General features: G+C 39.6%; 1 protein-coding gene across 2 annotated transcripts in view; it reads left to right on the top strand.

Moving 5' to 3' along the window:
* The window catches only part of RALBP1 (ralA binding protein 1), a 47757-nt gene that overhangs the window by 17852 nt on the left and 11821 nt on the right, over nt 1-18084 (top strand). Inside the window, exons 2-5 of one of the 2 annotated variants that reach the window (XM_047090360.1) lie at nt 8604-8902; nt 10874-11332; nt 15269-15618; nt 17149-17310. In XM_047090360.1, coding sequence (XP_046946316.1) covers nt 8659-8902; nt 10874-11332; nt 15269-15618; nt 17149-17310 — 1215 coding nt within the window. In that variant the 5' untranslated portion in view covers nt 8604-8658. The remainder of the gene's footprint in view (nt 1-8603; nt 8903-10873; nt 11333-15268; nt 15619-17148; nt 17311-18084) is intronic. The other variant, XM_047090361.1, reaches the window with a different exon arrangement.

Genomic DNA, 18084 nt, shown 5'->3' with positions numbered 1-18084 from the left:
TGTTGGTAAAAACAGTGCGGTTTCTGCTGAATAACCTGCTTTCTTTCTGGGAGTCTGGAGTCCTGTACGTGCTAGGCTCCACAAAGACCTTGGGCTCAGTCTAAGGAGCTGCCTGGCAGACAGCACTTCACACGTTACTGTTGAAAGAATTCAGCCTGTCTCTGTGAGCCCACTGCAGGAGGGCTCTTGGAAGCTTGAGCCTGGTTTCCTCTGAACTTCTCTCCATGTGCCTTTTCTTTTGCTGTTTTTGCCAACCTTTCATAGTAATAAATCTCAGCCTTGGGTATGACTATATGCGGAGTTATGTGGGTCATGGGATGATCTTGGGGACCCCCCCAACATAGTACTGAACGACTTACAATGGAAAACGCTATTCCCTGCCTCAGTCTTATTTCTTTTGTTATTTATTTCCTTATTTCTAAATAATATATTTACACTGCTGTTTTTTTAAGATACCAGTTATAGGTGTTGTCAAATAACTGGGTGTTGTGGTAGATGAGGATTTAGGTCTCATACCTTTTCCAGAATTCCCTCCCTTAGGCCCTCTGATGCAATCCTGCCTGTCACAGAGCTTGATTGAGTCAGTGTTCATTGTTTTCATTATGATGACTGGACAAATGTGTAATGCTGAGCTAGGCGATAGACTACAATTTCATTTTCTCATCTGCCTTTTTCTTTTCCTTACAGTTAATGGTTGGTTACCTTCTGTTTTTATTTGTTTTTCTATCCTGTTCTTATGACCAATTTATTCCAAAAGCCCCAGCAGCTCTTCACCAGAAGAGCTGTTCTTTTACTGTTCTTTTCCACATGGTCAGAGGTCTGTACATCCCACTGTCCTTGGGAACTCTTCCTCCTGTGGACTGAGTCAGTAGTTGGTCACAGGCCTGCTTTTCCTGGGGCTTCCTTTGCTGCTTTCCAGGGTTGCACTCAGGTCTTTGGAACTCAAGAGAAAGTGTATGGGAAGTACATTCCTTGATGCTGTGTGTCTGAAAATGTCTATGTTCTACCTGTACACTTGAATGGTTGTTGGAACTAATTTTCTTTTAGAGTTTTGAAGATATTTCTTCATTGTCTTTAAATTTCCAGTGTTTCTGTTGACATATTGGTCCTGATCTTTGTAAGTATTTTTCCTGGAGGAATCTCTTAGTAATCTCATTCTGTCCCCTTACGCTCTGAAACTTCGTAATGTGCTTCAGTGTGGGTCTCTTCAGTTACTATGTGGGGTGCTTAGTGGTCTCTTGTGATCTGAACTTTAATTCTGAGAAAGTTTCTTTCCACATCATTTGAAGAACAAGAATGTATTGTGTGTCCAGATACTATTTACAAAATTTGGCATTCCCAAATAGTAGGTTAATGCTAGTTAGAGTTTCAGTAGGTAATGTATTAATGAGCCCGTATTTGGATTCTCTTGTGGAGATTTAGATTGGAGCCTCTTAGTTTACAGCTTATTTTTTAAAACTATAAAAACAAGGAAGACCTGCTTCTACTGAGTTTTAGCCTGGTATTTATTAATAAAGAACGTTTATAAAATGCTGAATTTGTTTGACTTATAAACTAGTTAAGCAAGTTCTTGGTTTTCTGGCATAGGTCTTTTTCTGTGTAGATATTATCAAGTATAATAAAACATTAGAGTTATTCTCAGAAGCTCATTTTGGGAGACTTTAATTTAGTAATCTTTCTTTCTTCCCTACTTATATTACTTTGTCCTTTTGCATGGATGATTCTTATTACATGAGCTGATTAATACTGGTACCAGAGCAGAAAAGACTGTTTTAAGAATAATGTGTATCGGGGCACCTAGGTGGTTCAGTCGGTTGAGTATCTGACTTGGCTTAGGTCATGATATCATGGCTTGTGAGTTCGAGCTTCGTATCAGGCTGTATGCTGACAGCTCAGGGCCTGGAGCCTGCTTCTGGATTCTGTGTCTCCCTCTCTCTCTGCCCCTCCCCCACTCATACTCTGTCTCTCTCACCTTCAAAAATAAATGAATGTTAAAAAAAAAGAATAATTTTATTCTCTTAGTTCTTTGGAGAAAAGGTATATGTTTTTATTTTTATTATTTTTTAAATTTTGGAGAGAGCAGGGTAGAGGAATGGGGTGGGGAGAGAGAGAAAAAGAGAGAGAGAGGGAGGGAGGGAGAGAAAATCCCAAGCAGGCTCCATGCTGAGCGCAGAGCCCTATGGGGCTTGATCCCGTGACCTGGGATCGTGACTTGAGCTAAAATCAAGAGTTAGACACTCAACCAACTGAGTCACCCAGGTGCCCCTTTTATTTTATTTTATTTTATTTTATTTTATTTTATTTTATTTTATTTTATTTTATTTTTCTATTCTATTCTACTTTATTTTATTTTTTATTTTATTTTTTAGGAAAAGTGAATGTTTTTAAACCATGGAGTCTAGTTTTATGAAACTTTTTCTTTGCTTTACCTCAGCGGTAACTGTCATAAAAGTGCTTTATACTTTTAGTACTTTTTGTCAGATACTGCAGAGGTAACACTTTTTACCTTTAGTATAGTGCAACTCCTGGTTCTGTACTGTATTTTATATGCAACATATAATCTTTAGTATTTTAATGTTTGTGCATTAATATTTTCAATGTGTTTAGTGATTTTGCTGCTAAGATTTTGCCATCCCATTCCCATTTTTTCCTTTACAATTTTATCTTATTTTAAAGTTTATTTATTTATTTTGAGAGAGAGAAAAAGCGTGAGTGGGGAAGGGGCAGAGAGAGAAGGAGATTGAGTCCCAAGCAGACTCCACAGGGTCGGTGCAGATCCCAATCAGGGGTTGAACTCGCAAACGATGAGATCATGACCTGAGAGAAAGATGCTTAACTGACTGAGCCACCCAGGCTCCCCTCCTTTACAGTTTTAATTTTTTTTTAATGTTTTATTTTTATTTTTGAGAGAGAGAGAGTGCGACTAAGAGAGGGGCAGAGAGAGAGGGAGACACAGAATCTGAAGCAGGCTTCAGGTTTTGAGCTGTCAGCACAGAGCCCAGTGTGGGGCTTGAACTCACGAACCATGAGGTCATGACCTGAGCCGAAATCAAGAGTCCGACGCTTAACCTACTGAGCCACCCAGGCGCCCCGTGTGTAATAATTATTTCTAAAGTGGACCTTTTGTAAAAAGCATACAGTTGGATCTGCTTTTTGTGCAGTCTGATTATCTCTGTCTTTTTAAAAAATGTTTATTTATTTATTTTGAGAGAGAGGTGTGCGTGGATGGGGGAGGGGCAGAGAGAGGGGGAGAGAGAATCCCAAGCTCGATGTGGGGCTCCAACTCATGAACTGTGTGATGACCTGAGCCAAAATCGAGTCAAACACTTAACCTACTGAGGCACCCATGCGCCCCATCCCTACCTTTTTATTGGAATGCTTAGTCCATTGCATGTGATGTAATTACTGGTTTTAATTCTACGTGTTGTGATTTGCTTACTGTACAATTAACCTTTTCTTTGGAGAGTTAATTTTTTTCTCTTTTGCTTTTATTTTCCCATGTGGTCTCCGTTGACACTCAGGTGGGGTGGCGTCACTACCACTGGGTGATGATGAAAAATTCTGACTCTTCACTAGGTGTCCTGTGAGACTACCCAGCAGCAGTGGAGCAGGGTGCTTAGTTACTTACAGTTTGGGGGTGTGGGGTGGAGGTCCAGATTCTTCACCTGGTCTCCATAGACACCCCTGCAGGAGCAGAGCACTCTTAACCAGCTGGCAGGTGTGAAAGGCCCCAGCTCCCTACTTGTCCTTTTTTGACAACCCCCAGCGGGGGTGCTGGGCCACCACCTGAGGGCACAAATCTAATCTCCCTCTTACTGGTGCAGATAGGGGCAGAACTTCAGGTTTTTTGGTGTTTGCCTAGGGTAGACCATTATTATCTGGAAGTTTTCGTCTTGCAAGGCAGCCCCTTTCCTGGTCCTTTGGCTAGAGAGAGCAGGTTTTTGTTGTTTTATCTGTGCCTGTCTGGGATTCTGGGTTTCGGGCTTCTTGAGAAGCACATCTGAGATGTAGAGGCAAAAAGAAAATGCAGGGAACTCACAGCTCTGTTGTTGTTAGAATCCTGAAGTCCCTAACCCACCAGCCTTCTTCTCTGCCTTTTGTCTTTTGTCTGTTTTTTGTTTATTTTTAACTCTATTATCCAGGATTTCTAGTTGTGCTTACCAGGAGGAATAATGATAGGTATTCTTTCTTCAAATGTTTACAAATTTAGAAGTAGGAATTTCTAATTTTTGTTTTCTTATCTTTGGCTATTTATACTGAAACAAATTGGACCATTTGAGGCCTGTTCTGCCCTTTTATTTGGTGGAGTTTAGGCTTGCTGCGGCTCCCCAGTTCTCAAAACAGTGTGCCTTAATGGAAACACCAGTTGTTGTTGCCTTTAAATCATCCTGTTTTCAGGCCTTCACCCCTTCATATGCTGCTACTTGCTGCCCTTCCTTTCACTCATTCCCAACTATAGGGAAGCAAGTCAACAAATATTTCTCTAAAGTAGTTTTTGCAAGATAATCTGTTAAGCACTTTATGAACAAACGTGTCTTCTTCATCAGTCTAGTATGGAAACTGAGTAATGATAGTAAAGGAGCTGGGAGAATGTGTGTGAGTGTGCGCATAGGCGTAAGTTACAAAACGCCGCAGGAACACGGGAGAGAATGACCACATGCCTGTGTGGCATTTGATTGTGCATGTTCCTGCTCCGACTCCTTTCAGCGTCAGTTTTGTCACTACTGGCTTTGGAATTGGTGATGAGTCAGCTCCCACATCAAGGCTGAAGTTCTCAGCTTGGCATTCGGTTGGTTTTCAGTTCAGAGTCCACCTTGTCCTTCCGAGCCTTCCCTATCCTCCTTCCCAGGAACTGCTCCCGTCAGACCAGGCTTGCAGCCATCCTGCAAATAAGCCCCGTGTTTTCTGCTTGTGCCTTTAACTGTGCTGTTCTGGCATGAATGTCCTCTCTTCTGGGTGTTTCATGCAAAGGGCAGCATAGTGGAAAGAAGATCCCAGTTTTACTTCTTCCTTTACTTCTTCCTTGCTATGTGACTTCCTTGCTATGTAAGTTACTGCGGCCCTCTGAGCCTTGGTTTCCCTGTTTGTGAACACGAAAAAGTACTTCTTTTCTAACACTATGTACTAAGGTTAGTTAATGTATATGAACATGGCTGAAACCACAGGAGCTCAAATAAAATTCGGGCTCCATTGCTTTGTTTCCTTAACTAAAATGTATGGCTAAAGGTCAGGTTCATTCCTTCTAGTCTTCGTCTCATCAGCAGACACAATATGTTGAGAACATGGAAAAAACTAAGTAGTTCATTAAGTAAATGCTTGAGTACTTCCCATAATGCTCTGTGTTGTGTTAAATGCTGGAGCTCACACATTTGCTGGACAGGACAAGTGGGTGTGCAGGCAGTGAAAACACAGCACGGTGCATGCAGTGCTGGAGGTGTTGGAGGTGTGTTCCAGAGATTTGGGGGGCACAGAAAAGGAGTGATGAGGGAGGATTCCTGGAGAAAGAGTTGCTGGTAATTGACCTTTTTTTTTTTTTTAAACAGCTTTATTTAGGTGTGATTTACATACACATCAGATCCATCTACTCTAAGTGTATAATTCAGTGATTTTTTAGCAAATTAACCAGTGTGTGTAACCATCACCACAATCCAAATCTAGGCTGTTTCTGTCACTTCAAAAAGATTCCTCATGCCCATTTTCAGGCGCCATGTCGAAGGAGGGGTAGCAGTTGGCCATGCAAAAGTGCTGGAAGGAGGGCTGGACTCCTGGGAGTGAAGACAGCCTTGGCAAAGCCAGGGGAGCACGAGACCAAGTGGTGGAGTGTGGGTGGGATGGATGCCTGTACGGGGTTTTATTTCTGTGCTGTACGGCTGTGTTCTCGGGGGCTGTCTTCTGGCTCCTCCGTCTTTGGAGCTCAGTTTGCTCACCTGTAATGTGTAACTGTTACGCTGTTGGGCCCCAGCTCCACCTAAATCCTGTGAGTGTCAAAACTTACGATGCCTTCGATTGAAGAGAGAATAGAATGTACTTTTAAAAAACAATAGCCAGGGGCGCCTGGGTGGCGCAGTCGGTTAAGCCTCCGACTTCAGCCAGGTCACGATCTCGCGGTCCGTGAGTTCGAGCCCCGCGTCAGGCTCTGGGCTGATGGCTCAGAGCCTGGAGCCTGTTTCCGATTCTGTGTCTCCCTCTCTCTCTGCCCCTCCCCCGTTCATGCTCTGTCTCTCTCTGTCCCCAAAATAAATAAACGTTGAAAAAAAATTTAAAAAAAAAAAAAAAAAAACAATAGCCAAACAGAAAAACAGAAGAATTAGAGTGATGCTTACAGATCCTCTAATGGAACTCTCTCCTCTTTTTATGCAATAATGCATAGTGGGTACAAAATTTATGAAATGTAGAAGGGTAGGAAGAAAACTTACGTCACTTATGATCTTTCAATTCAGAGAAAATTGTTCACGTTCTCGTTCTTATGATTTGTTTGCATAAATGTTTATGTACTTAAATATTGATATTGTGCTATAAATAAAGTTGTTTTTCCCCACATTATTAAATAGTACTAAAAGCTTGATTTTAAATGCTGCATGATTTTTATGAAATTAAAAACATGCTCTGTTCATTTTTTTCAATTTTTTACAATAATAGTAATAAAAGCACATGGTAAGTTTCAAACTACATAGAAGGAATAAAAATCTTTCTCCCATTTTACCACTTCCAAGAGTTAATAATTGTTAACTTTTTCTTAATGTTTATTTATTTTGAGAGAGAGAGAGACAGAGTGTGAGCAGGGGAGGGGCAGAGAGAGACAGAGACACAGAATCTGAAGCAGACTCCAGGCTCTGAGCTGTCAGCACAGAGCCCAACACAGGGCTCAAACCCACAAACCGTGAGATGACCTGAACCAAAGTTGGATGCTTAACCGAGTGAGCCACCCAAGCGCCCCAATAGTTAACTATTTCTTACATGCTTTCAGAAATTGTGTGTTAATTTATATTCCATTATGTGGATAAATCATAATTGAATTGATCTATTGATAGCCACGTAGATGATCATGTTTTTGCTTTTACAGTGCTAAAATGAATATTTTCATGTGCATATCTTTGATTTCTTACAAAAATGTATGTGAAGGATAAATTCCTGAAAGAGGAATGCCTGGATCAGAGAGTACATTTTATATTTTGATATTGCCAAATTGCTTTTCAAAAAAGATTGTGCTAATTTATACTTCTGTTATTAGTAGAGAGTCTTACGAGTCCTTTGCTTATATCTTTACCAACATTGGGTATTATACACTTTTTTGTTCTTTGCCAATCTGATATTAGAAAAGTAACTTATTGTTTTAGTTTATACTTTAAAAATTAAAACTGTACCTGAACATTATTTTTGCATGGATATTAGTCATTTTTCTGTGAATTATATCATGTCCTTTGCATAGGTGTCTTGATTTGTTCATATTTTTACTGATTTGTAAGAGCTCTTAGCTCTTTAAAGAACTTAGCTATTGCACATTTTTTTTTTTTTTTTTACAGTTTATTTATTTTGAGAGAGAGCTTGCAGGGGAGGGACAGAAAAAGAGGGAGAGAGAGAATCACACGCCGTCAGCACAGAGCCCAATGAAGGCCTTGAACCCACAAACCGTGAGATCATGACCTGAACTGAAACCAAGAGTCGGATGCTTAACCAACTGAGTCACCCAGGCGCCCTGCAGAATTTTTTTTTTTTTTTTTACATTTTCTTTTGAGTGTGTTCATGGTCAGATTTATTAGCCTTGTCATTTAGGGCTCTTGGATTTATTAAATTGCAAAATAACCTTAAAAGTGAATGCAAAGAGAAACAAGTGATTCTAATAGTTTTCCAAATGAGTATCATAAAGATATTAAAGTGGAATAAGAACTAATAATCCAAGTAACTTTTGAATAATGTACATAGACTGTGTTACCTCTGTCTAAAGAGGAAGAAAAAGTGACCAAACCTTGAACTCTTATTGCATTTGTCCTGTATAGTGTCCATTCTAGTGAATCTATTTAGCGTGTCTTTCGGATTGAACAAATAAGGGTTCCCTTGTTTCTTTTAACATAACTGCAATACAAAATAAGTTACTATCAACACATGAACTACCTAATATCATGCACTGTAGAACTATAATGAATGATCTATAATTGTGTGAATCATCAAATACATCGCTATAAATATTGTAAATTTTAATTCTCATTCTGAAGTATTCATGTGTAGTTGTATTAAGCTGTCTGTGTAATTTATTATTCATGGTTGTTTTTTCATGACTTAAAGAAAAATAGATTGCATGTTGGATAGAACAGTCAAAATGAAACCCCTTCTTTTTAAGAGGAACTCTGTATTCGACTTTGAGAACTCTCATTTTCATTTGGTTCATTTTTCTAATACTTAAAGGTGCCAGTGCTTTCTGCCTCTTTGAGAACTGAAATGTGTGATGAATGGAATGTAACTTGAGATGTTAAAATGAATGAGTATTTTCAAAAGGGTTGTAAAGAAAAATATTTTTGATTTGTAAATGCAAGGTTAATCGCCGTGTTTTGTGCGGTGCTTTTGTGTTCTGGTTGGTGTTGATGATCTTTTCTCCCTCTGTGCAGGTGTAATGGATAGGTAACAGAGAAACCCTCCTCACTGTCTCGTCAGGGAGGCAGAATGACTGAGTGCTTCCTGCCCCCCACCAGCAGCCCTAGTGAGCACCGCAGGGTGGAGCATGGCAGTGGTCTTACCCGAACCCCCAGCTCTGAGGAGATCAGCCCTACCAAGTTTCCCGGCTTGTACCGCACTGGCGAGCCCTCGCCTCCCCATGACAGCCTTCATGAGCCTCCTGACATAGTGTCTGATGATGAGAAAGACCATGGGAAGAAAAAAGGAAAATTTAAGAAAAAAGAAAAAAGGAGTAAGTGCCATTTTTCTCTACGCTTTTGGTATATTTTGGGTAAACTTTTACTCTAATCACTGTGCCTGCTGTCTGCAAAGATTCTTGTTTGGCATTTTCTGTTCTTTACTTTTCTGGGTCTCAATTTTTGTATACTAGAGTTGTATCTTAGGGTCTTACTCTTGTGAACAAAATTACTGAATTTCCAGAAGTGGTAAAGGTTTTTGTTAGAAGTTTCGTAAATGGGTCATTTTAAATAATGTATAAAAAGTAGATACTGAAATTTTACCCTTACAGAATATTACTTTCTTGGCTGGGTTGTGTAGGCCAGTGGGGGTACACTTTATTGGAACTGTGAAAAAGGTAGTTATTTGTTTGTCTTAAGCAGATGCCACGATGCATTCTCTGTATAGGTCCTATTCTGTAGGAAAGCCAAATTGTTAAAGCATAGCTCTTTAGTATGTTAAAAGCAAATGAGGTGCTCTGTTTTGAGTTTCATGTTATACTTAAGTCAATTTGTTTTTGAAGCATAGCATTGAGATAGAATGCACAAATTGTGTGCCACTTGAATGAGCTGTCACAAAATGGACATGCGTCCTTGTAATTACAAGCATCTGGAAATAGAGCATTATCAGCACGCTTAGAAATTCCCTCCCATTATCCCTGCAGAGGGAATCCCCCACACTTCCCAAAGGTAAGTTTCTTTCAGTATAGCTTGAAACTGCCTGATTTTGAATTTATGTAAATGAAAGCATATTTCCTTTTGTGTCTAGTTTCTTTTGCCCAAAGTTGTATTTGTTAGATTCATCCGTGTTATTCCACGTGGCAGTAATTTGTCGTTTTTATTACTGGATTTTGTTTCATTGCATTAATATGCTAGAATGTATCTATTCTGTTATTGGTCATTTGGGTTGTTTTCAGTTTTTGACTTGTGAATAGTGCTTCTGTGAATGTCGTTGTACGTGGTTATACATTTCTGTTGTGGGATTGCTCTCTTAAAAGGCCATGCTTATTTTAGCATTAGTAGATCCTGCAGAACGATTTTTCAGAGTGGTCGTACAGGATTGCACTCACACCAGCAGTGTCTGAGAACTGCAGCTGCTCTGTATCGTGGTATTCTCGCCCTTAAGATTTCTGCTCTTCTGGTTGCTGTGGCGTTTGTGGTATTTTAAGTAGAGGGTAATTTGTGAAATTTTTAAATTTAATCTTCATTATGAAATGGCTTATTAAGGCAGCTGGCTAAAGAAAAGAACAGGAAAATCATATTTTAAAATAACAACCAAACCAAAGTAGGATAACTGATAGGATATAAAACAAGTGTCAGTGTGTGAAAACCAGGGCTCAAGATGCAGAGAAGTGGGCTGATGCATTCGGCCGCCATCCAGAGATTAGGGAACTTTCCTGGTTCTGCCCTCTACCCAGTTGAGACTTCAGCCCCTGCTGGTCTCCAGAAAGAACTTCACAGCTAGTGACAGGAGGGCAAAGTGTGACAGGGGAACGGCCCGCCGGAGCATCTAAACGGCAGGCCATTTGTGTCGTGGTGTCAGATTGCTTCAATAACAGGGACCAAATATATGAAAAGAAAATCTAAATAAGAGGCCATTATTCAGATGATGATTTTTCATCATTTTTCATCATATATTATAGAAGGACTCCTTGCATTAGCCCTCTCTGCAGATCCTTTGTTGTGTGTTTACAATATTTGGTTTGGTTTGCCAAAATTCCACGGGCACACACATGAACCCGGTTACAAAGGTGACTGGCACGCCGCATTCGCCCTCTTGTGGTCAGGAGATGTCAGTGCAGCATCTCATGTTAGCTGAGAAGAAACCCCTTTCATGACTGGCAGCACCCAGGAGGGATTGGCCATGAAGTGAAAAGCAAGGTAGCCAGTCCCAGGTGGCACTGTTTTTGGTCCTGTTTTCCAAAAGTTCATGGACGGTTTGACATGAAACAGGTGTATGACTTATATTCCCTGCATTTCTTTGGCAGCTGAAGGCTATGCTGCCTTTCAGGAAGATAGCTCTGGAGATGAGGCTGAAAGTCCTTCCAAAATGAAGAGGTCCAAGGGAATCCATGTTTTCAAGAAGCCCAGCTTTTCTAAAAAGAAAGAGAAGGATTTTAAAATAAAAGAGAAACCCAAAGAGGAAAAACATAAAGAAGAAAAGCACAAAGAAGAGAAACATAAAGAGAAGAAGTCAAAAGACTTGACAGCAGCTGATGTTGTTAAACAGTGGAAGGAAAAGAAGAAAAAGAAGAAGCCAATTCAGGAACCAGAGGTGCCTCAGGTTGACGTTCCGAATCTCAAACCCATTTTTGGAGTTCCTTTGGCCGATGCAGTAGAGAGGACCATGATGTACGACGGCATTCGGCTGCCGGCGGTTTTCCGTGAATGTGTAGATTATGTAGAGAAGTATGGCATGAAGTGTGAAGGCATCTACAGAGTTTCAGGTATTGGGCACACGTGCTTCTCTTAGGGGTTTTTAAAAATTCACTTCCATTTTTCAAAGGAAGGGAAAAGAAGAACTTGTGAGGAAAATTGTGGCATGGTTCCTAATAAGTCTTACTCATTTCCTCAGTCCTTCTAGTTGCACAGAAATCCCCCACACTGTGTGTGTGTGTGTGTGTGTGTGTGTGTGTGTGTGTGTGTGTGTGTGTTTTAGCAGTTTGCTTTTTTTGTGATATTCTTTTCTATCAGGAGCCTTGATACACGAGTTGTTCACAGTTTTCAGGAGCCCGGATGAGTCTAAACAAAGTATATGAGTCATGTCCCTTCAGTTGTGTGCCCTCAGACTATGCTTTATTCTTCTCACCTCCTTCCCTCTGAGCAGGGCTCAGTGTTGTGAGGGAGATCAGTAGAACAAAGAAAGATATCTCGGTTAAGGGACGCTTCTTGGCCAGGAGACACTTTTATTGACCTAATCATAGAATGTATTTCCTGAGTTTGGCTGAAAGAACGTGAAATGTTACTTGCTAACTGTTTAGGCCCCAAATGTCAGTGTTTTTGTCAGCCATGTGCAGCTATTACGTATATTAGTGAAATTGATTTTCTGTTTATGTTTTCCATACATGTGAAAGTTCAGATTTCTTATTTGGCAAGAATGTAATTCATATTGGATGTCTAAAATCCAGCTAAATGTATGCTACTTAAAGAAAAAAGATTTTATTTCTTTCTTTTGTACTGTACAGGATGGAAGTCCTGACCTGTGGCAACATCTGTGTTCTAAATCATTACTTTCCCATGATTTAGTTCTTGATACTGGAAATTATTTATTTATTATTATTTTTTTAATTATTATTATTTTTTTAATGTTTTATTTATTCTTTTTTTTTTTAATTTTTTTTTTCAACGTTTATTTATTTTTGGGACAGAGAGAGACAGAGCATGAACGGGGGAGGGGCAGAGAGAGAGGGAGACACAGAATCGGAAACAGGCTCCAGGCTCTGAGCCATCAGCCCAGAGCCTGACGCGGGGCTCGAACTCACGGACCGCGAGATCGTGACCTGGCTGAAGTCGGACGCTTAACCGACTGCGCCACCCAGGCGCCTCTGTTTTATTTATTCTTGAGACAGAGACAGAGCATGAGCAGGGGAGGGGCAGAGAGAGAGCGAGACACAGAATCTGAAGCAGGCTCCAGGCTCTGAGCTGTCAGCACAGAGTCTGACGCGGGGCTTGAACCCACGAACTGCGAGGTCGCGACCTGAGCCAAAGTCGGACGCTTAACCGACTGAGCCCCTATTATTATTATTTTTTTAACACATTTATTTCGAGAGAGAAAGACAGTGTGCATGTAAGTGGGGAAAGGGCACAGAGAGATAGAGAGGGAATCCCAAGCAGGCTTTGCACTGTCAATGCAGAGCCCGATGTGGGGGTTCCATCTCACGACCGTGGGATCATGACCAGAGCCGAGATCAAGAGTTGGACACATAACTGATTGAGCCACCCAGCTGCCTCTGGAGATCTGTTTTATAAAACTTGTTGTTGGTCACACATTTTCATGATGAGTCAAATCATACACATTTAGAATATAGAGACATTACACTTAGTTTTTTCCATTGATTTGGTTCACACAATCAATTTTTAGAGGGCAGATTTGATATATTTGGCTTTTGGGGAAAGGACAGGCATCTCTGATAATTGGGGAACCCTTAACATAGTACCCCTTAGCGTACCATCGTTAAGAATATTTTGGCTAACATGCTACCATTTTATAGAAAATATAATCCACAGATAGGGCATTGCATTTGAATTTATAATTCTTTAGTAACATGAAAATAAACACATTTAAATGAACTTGAAAATTTGACTTTTAAAACTAATGATGAATTGATTTTTAAAGATTTAAATAATACCAACATAGCTGCTTCTCTCACTTGAGTCTGATAGGAAGGAATTTTGTTTTAGGTGAAAGTTTCTCTGAAGAGTTTCTACAGCTTTGTTCAAAGGATTCTTTTGTCTTTGACCTATTTTTGATGTTTGCATTCTTTTGGAGTTGGAGTTGCAGAACTCTGTTTGTGTGTCAGAGCACTCAAAGGGAGCTGTTCCCCTGATCATTGATTCCTGGAGGCTGAGCTCCTGCTTTGATCAATTTTTTATCATTTTTTAAGCTCTGACAGTGTGCTATATTCAGGATACCGTGGATTAGAGTTAATGGCTGTGACTTTTTTTTCTTTCTTTGAATGCTCATAAGACTGTTTTCTGCTGGAGAGTTTTTGGTTCTTATTCCTATTATAAGTGCTAGTTTTATTTTTTATTTTGTTTTTTAAAGTTTATCTATTTTGAGAGAGAGTGTGCATGTGCATGCACATGTGTGTGAGTGGGGGAGGGGCAGAGAGAGAATCCCAAGCAGGCTCTAACTGTCAGTGCGGAGCCTGATGCAGGGCTCGAACTGTCGAGCCATGAGATTATGACCTGAGCATAAAACAAAAGTTGGACACTTAACCGACTGAGCCACCCATGTGCCCCTATAAGTTCCAGTTTTAAAACACACATATCATTTTGTGTATGCTCTCTCTCTACCTGAGATGTTTTTTTAAGCATCCAGTCTTTAAAAAGAAAACAATTTTGATAACTTCAGAGTAACAACAAACCAAAGACATTCTAATTGTTTACTTGTGCAGTTTTCTGGGTAGGCACTATTGGAGAGAAAAATTAGATGCATATAAATACATGTGAGAGACAGAAGAGGTCTTTGCTCAGAGTTTCAATTAAAGTTATCACTCACCATGTTTTAGTCATGTCATAAAAGTAAGAAAATGGGGAGTATTTTCTAACTTTTATGTCAAAATGAAGATTATACAGAAATAATCTTTATTTTGTTACTTTCATATTTAGAGTTATTGATTTTATTAGCACTGGATAAGTGACACATTTTTTGTAATGCCTTTGGAAGGTTTTCACATAAGATAAGCCCAGATGTAATAAGCACTATTGATTATAAAATGCTCTTCAGGTTAGATGACACTTAAGCATTTGCACCTGGACCATTACAGTCTCTCAGCCTTAATCTTGTTTCAGGTAATTGGCCTAGAATTTCAAGTGTTAAACACAACAGAAAGCTTCCTTGTGCTTTTATGAGCATTTGCTGGCACTGAATCCATATCACTTAAATTCAGATTGGACTGAGGGCTTCAAAACTTATAAAATGTTTGAAAAACAGCCGTTTTGTGTGTCAGTGTTTCTGTGCAGTAAGAAAAACAAAATAATTGGATTTGAGAAACCCAAGTTTTGCTTTTTTTTGTGGTGGTTCCAGCTGTGTTCCAGATTAAGAAAATATACAAAAATTCAAATTTAAAAATAGAAATTAGATGGGGATTATTTAATGGACACTTTTTTTCACAGAGTGTGTTTAGATAGCAAACCCACCTTTTGTATTTATGATACAATGTTTGCTTATAAAAAGTAATGACCTACAACTTGTTGGAACATGCTTACAAATACCGAGTTGTGCTGTATGTTGTCAGTCTTGTGACTTGTTAGAAAAGGCCATTGGCCCTTTTTGGGGAGCAAGACTTATGCTTGGATTGTAGTTGAATTTTTGCCTGAATTTTTACCTACCTAGCTTTAAATGAAAAAAAAAAATGTCCCTTGAATCACTTGGCATGTTTTAAAACTTAAAACGTTCCCTGATTGCTCTGACTTTTGTTCTGAATATTGAGTTTTCCTGGTATCATTTAGCTTTTGGTTGAATTCACCCTCACAGTGTAGTCTTTTATGTTATCATCCTTACGGAGGAATTGTACGAACCTCGAGGTCATTGCTTCATAACTAGAGGTTTGGCTCTCCTCAAATCTCTTCCCACAGCAGTGGGTGTCATGGTGAAAAAAGTTGTGTGTTTGATTATTTTCTTGATACCCTCTTTCCCTTCGGAATTTGGATGTTTTTAGGAATTAAATCAAAGGTGGACGAGCTGAAAGCAGCCTATGACAGAGAGGAGTCTCCAAATTTGGAAGAATATGAGCCTAACACCGTGGCCAGTTTGTTGAAGCAGTATTTGCGAGACCTTCCCGAGAATCTGCTTACCAAAGAGCTGATGCCTCGCTTTGAAGAGGCTTGTGGGCGGAGCACGGAGAGCGAGAAGGTGCAGGAATTCCAGCGCTTGCTCAAAGAGCTGCCAGAATGTAACCATCTTCTGATTTCTTGGCTGGTCGTGCACATGGACCATGTTATCGCGAAGGAACTGGAAACAAAAATGAATATACAGAACATTTCTATAGTGCTCAGCCCAACTGTTCAGGTACATGGCCTTCCCTGCACACGTGCCCTCTGATGCTGACCCTGGGGAGTCATTTTCTATTGCTAAATCGCACACCAAGCAGTTAACCAGCAAAAGTAGATACTAGAGTATTGGTCTTGTTCTCTCGGAACACGGACAGTGTCATGACTAGCATGTAGCTGTGCAGTTTGAGTGTTGTACGGTCTTTGGTGTGGTTCTCCAAACCAGTTCCTGATGACAGTGATCCCTCATGAGTAGAGGAGGAGCCCATGGTACCCACAGTTACAAAGTTCATCTGTAGACTTTGGGAGATTTCATTTATTTCTTCAGATAGCTTCATTAAGCTTCATTGCTTAATTATATTACATGCTATATCAGACTCCAGCACAGAGGGACCTGACGTCATTTGTTTGGTCAGGGATTTATCCTGATGATTTCATTCATAAAGATAGATCCTAGAGAAGGATTTTATAGAATTTTAATCTGAGGAGGCATTTCAGGGAGTTGGTAGTATGTTAATTGGTGTCTCTTTACAGCATAAATACTTGGCCTTTGTTTATTGCTGTTGACTGGGTGCTGGCACAGAGCGTTTATTGTCATTTAATTAGAGTTATACGGTATGTTCGATATTTTATTCAGGCCAGACACAAAAGGCAAAAAAAAAATGAAGTGATGACGTTTGTATTATTTTAAGCTCTCTTTTTGACCAGTATACTAGGTTATTATCAGCCATTGTTACAATGCACTGTTGTTGTAAGGGTGTATTTTCTTGTATTCAAGATTCTTTTATCGCTCATTGACTATATTTTGGAAGCAGAATGTTTCTCAAATTTCAGTTTGATCGTTCAGACTAGTCAGAATTTCAGAATTTGGTAAATATTATATTGTTACTTAATATTACTATAGTAGGGATGATAGTTTCATAGAAGGTTCAAGTGTGTTGTTAAGTTTTAGGTAGAAAGTAATTGATGTCCTGATCTCCTAGCATATGAACGTGATATTTAAACACTGGTTGTGCATATGTGCCTGCAAAGCATTGATTTCCAGAGTAATGGCTCTCATGTCAAGCCCAGCTTGACAACTCCCGGTACTCTTCCTTGCCCTGTCCCTTGCTACATACACTGGTATGTGTTAAAGGTCTCAGAATAACTCGAGAGTAAAGAACCTAAGATTTTTAAGATCAGTATTGCTAAAAAAAAAAAAAAAAAAAGAGAGAGAGAGAGAGAAAATTGATGATCATTGAGTTCTGCATCCTTTTTCCTGTCCTTTTGTTTATTTATTTTTTCAAATTCCTTATGGTGCTTGAATACATGCTTGAATATATGCTGTTTTTCCATTCTCTTAAGTTGGTCAGTAATTAGCAGAGCATGTCCAGTCACTGCCTTGGAAAAAAGTCACTCCCATGCCTACGATTAAAGGATGTACTATGCAGCAGACACAAATTAAATGAAATAAAATGATAATTTGAATAGGTTTTTGGGGTTTTTTTGGTTGGTTTTTTTTTTTTTTTTTTTTTTTTTTTTGCAAATCTTTTTATTTATTTTTTCTTAGATTAGCAATCGTGTCCTATATGTGTTTTTCACACATGTGCAAGAGCTCTTTGGAAATGTGATACTAAAGCAAGTGACCAAACCTCTTCGATGGTCTAACATGGCCACTATGCCTACACTGCCAGAGACCCAGGAGAACATCAAGGAGGAGATCAGAAGACAGGTGTGTGTGTGCTCAGCCCCACCTTCAACCCTAAAGAGCCTACCTTTGCTCTGACCCTTTTGGATGATTATGATGATCAACAGGGATGGTTCGGAGGAGGAGCTCTTGTTCACTGAGCACTTTCTGTGGGTCTGGAAATTGTTGGGCACGTTGTTCGTGGCACGCTGGGGGCAGAAATCTCTGCCTGGCCCTATTTCATGCCGGTGAAGTCAGAATATTGTGGTAGAAAGAATACAGATTTTGAAACCCAAAAGACCTGGCTTTAAATTCTTGCTGTGGTTAAAGTTAACTGATTTTTAGGCATACTGCTTAACCTCTGTTAACCTTGATGATCCCATTTTAAAATGGGTCATCTTGTGGTTTGGCATGAAGATTACTACCATAAATGAGATAATGGTGCCAGGCACGTTGTAAGGAGTCCAAAAGTGTTAACTTATCTGGACAGGGTTGCTGTTATCAGCCATGTTTTCCAGATAGAAATAAACTTGTGGAAATTAACTCACTGTGTCACGTGACTTTAGTAAACTGTAGAACCAGAATTTGACCCCAAATCCAGTGCTTTTCCACCGTTCTGTTCTGACAGAAAATACCGTTCATTTGATGTGTGTGTGTTTAGCAAAACTGATTATGAAATTCAGGGCCAAGAAATCTACCTGTATTTGATTATTGTTATACTTTTTATTTGCATACATATTATCAAATTTTTGCTTGGTTTTCTTTCCTTTTATCTGCTCTGAGCTCCCATCATTGGTTGTTGATGTGTTGTGGGAAAGA

Source organism: Lynx rufus, unplaced genomic scaffold, assembly GCF_022079265.1.
Source record: "Lynx rufus isolate CCGP_SWC_20201006 ecotype Redwood Valley unplaced genomic scaffold, mLynRuf1.p SCAF_29, whole genome shotgun sequence".
NCBI lineage: Eukaryota > Metazoa > Chordata > Mammalia > Carnivora > Felidae > Lynx > Lynx rufus.
This window is presented reverse-complemented; position numbering and strand designations above follow the sequence as displayed.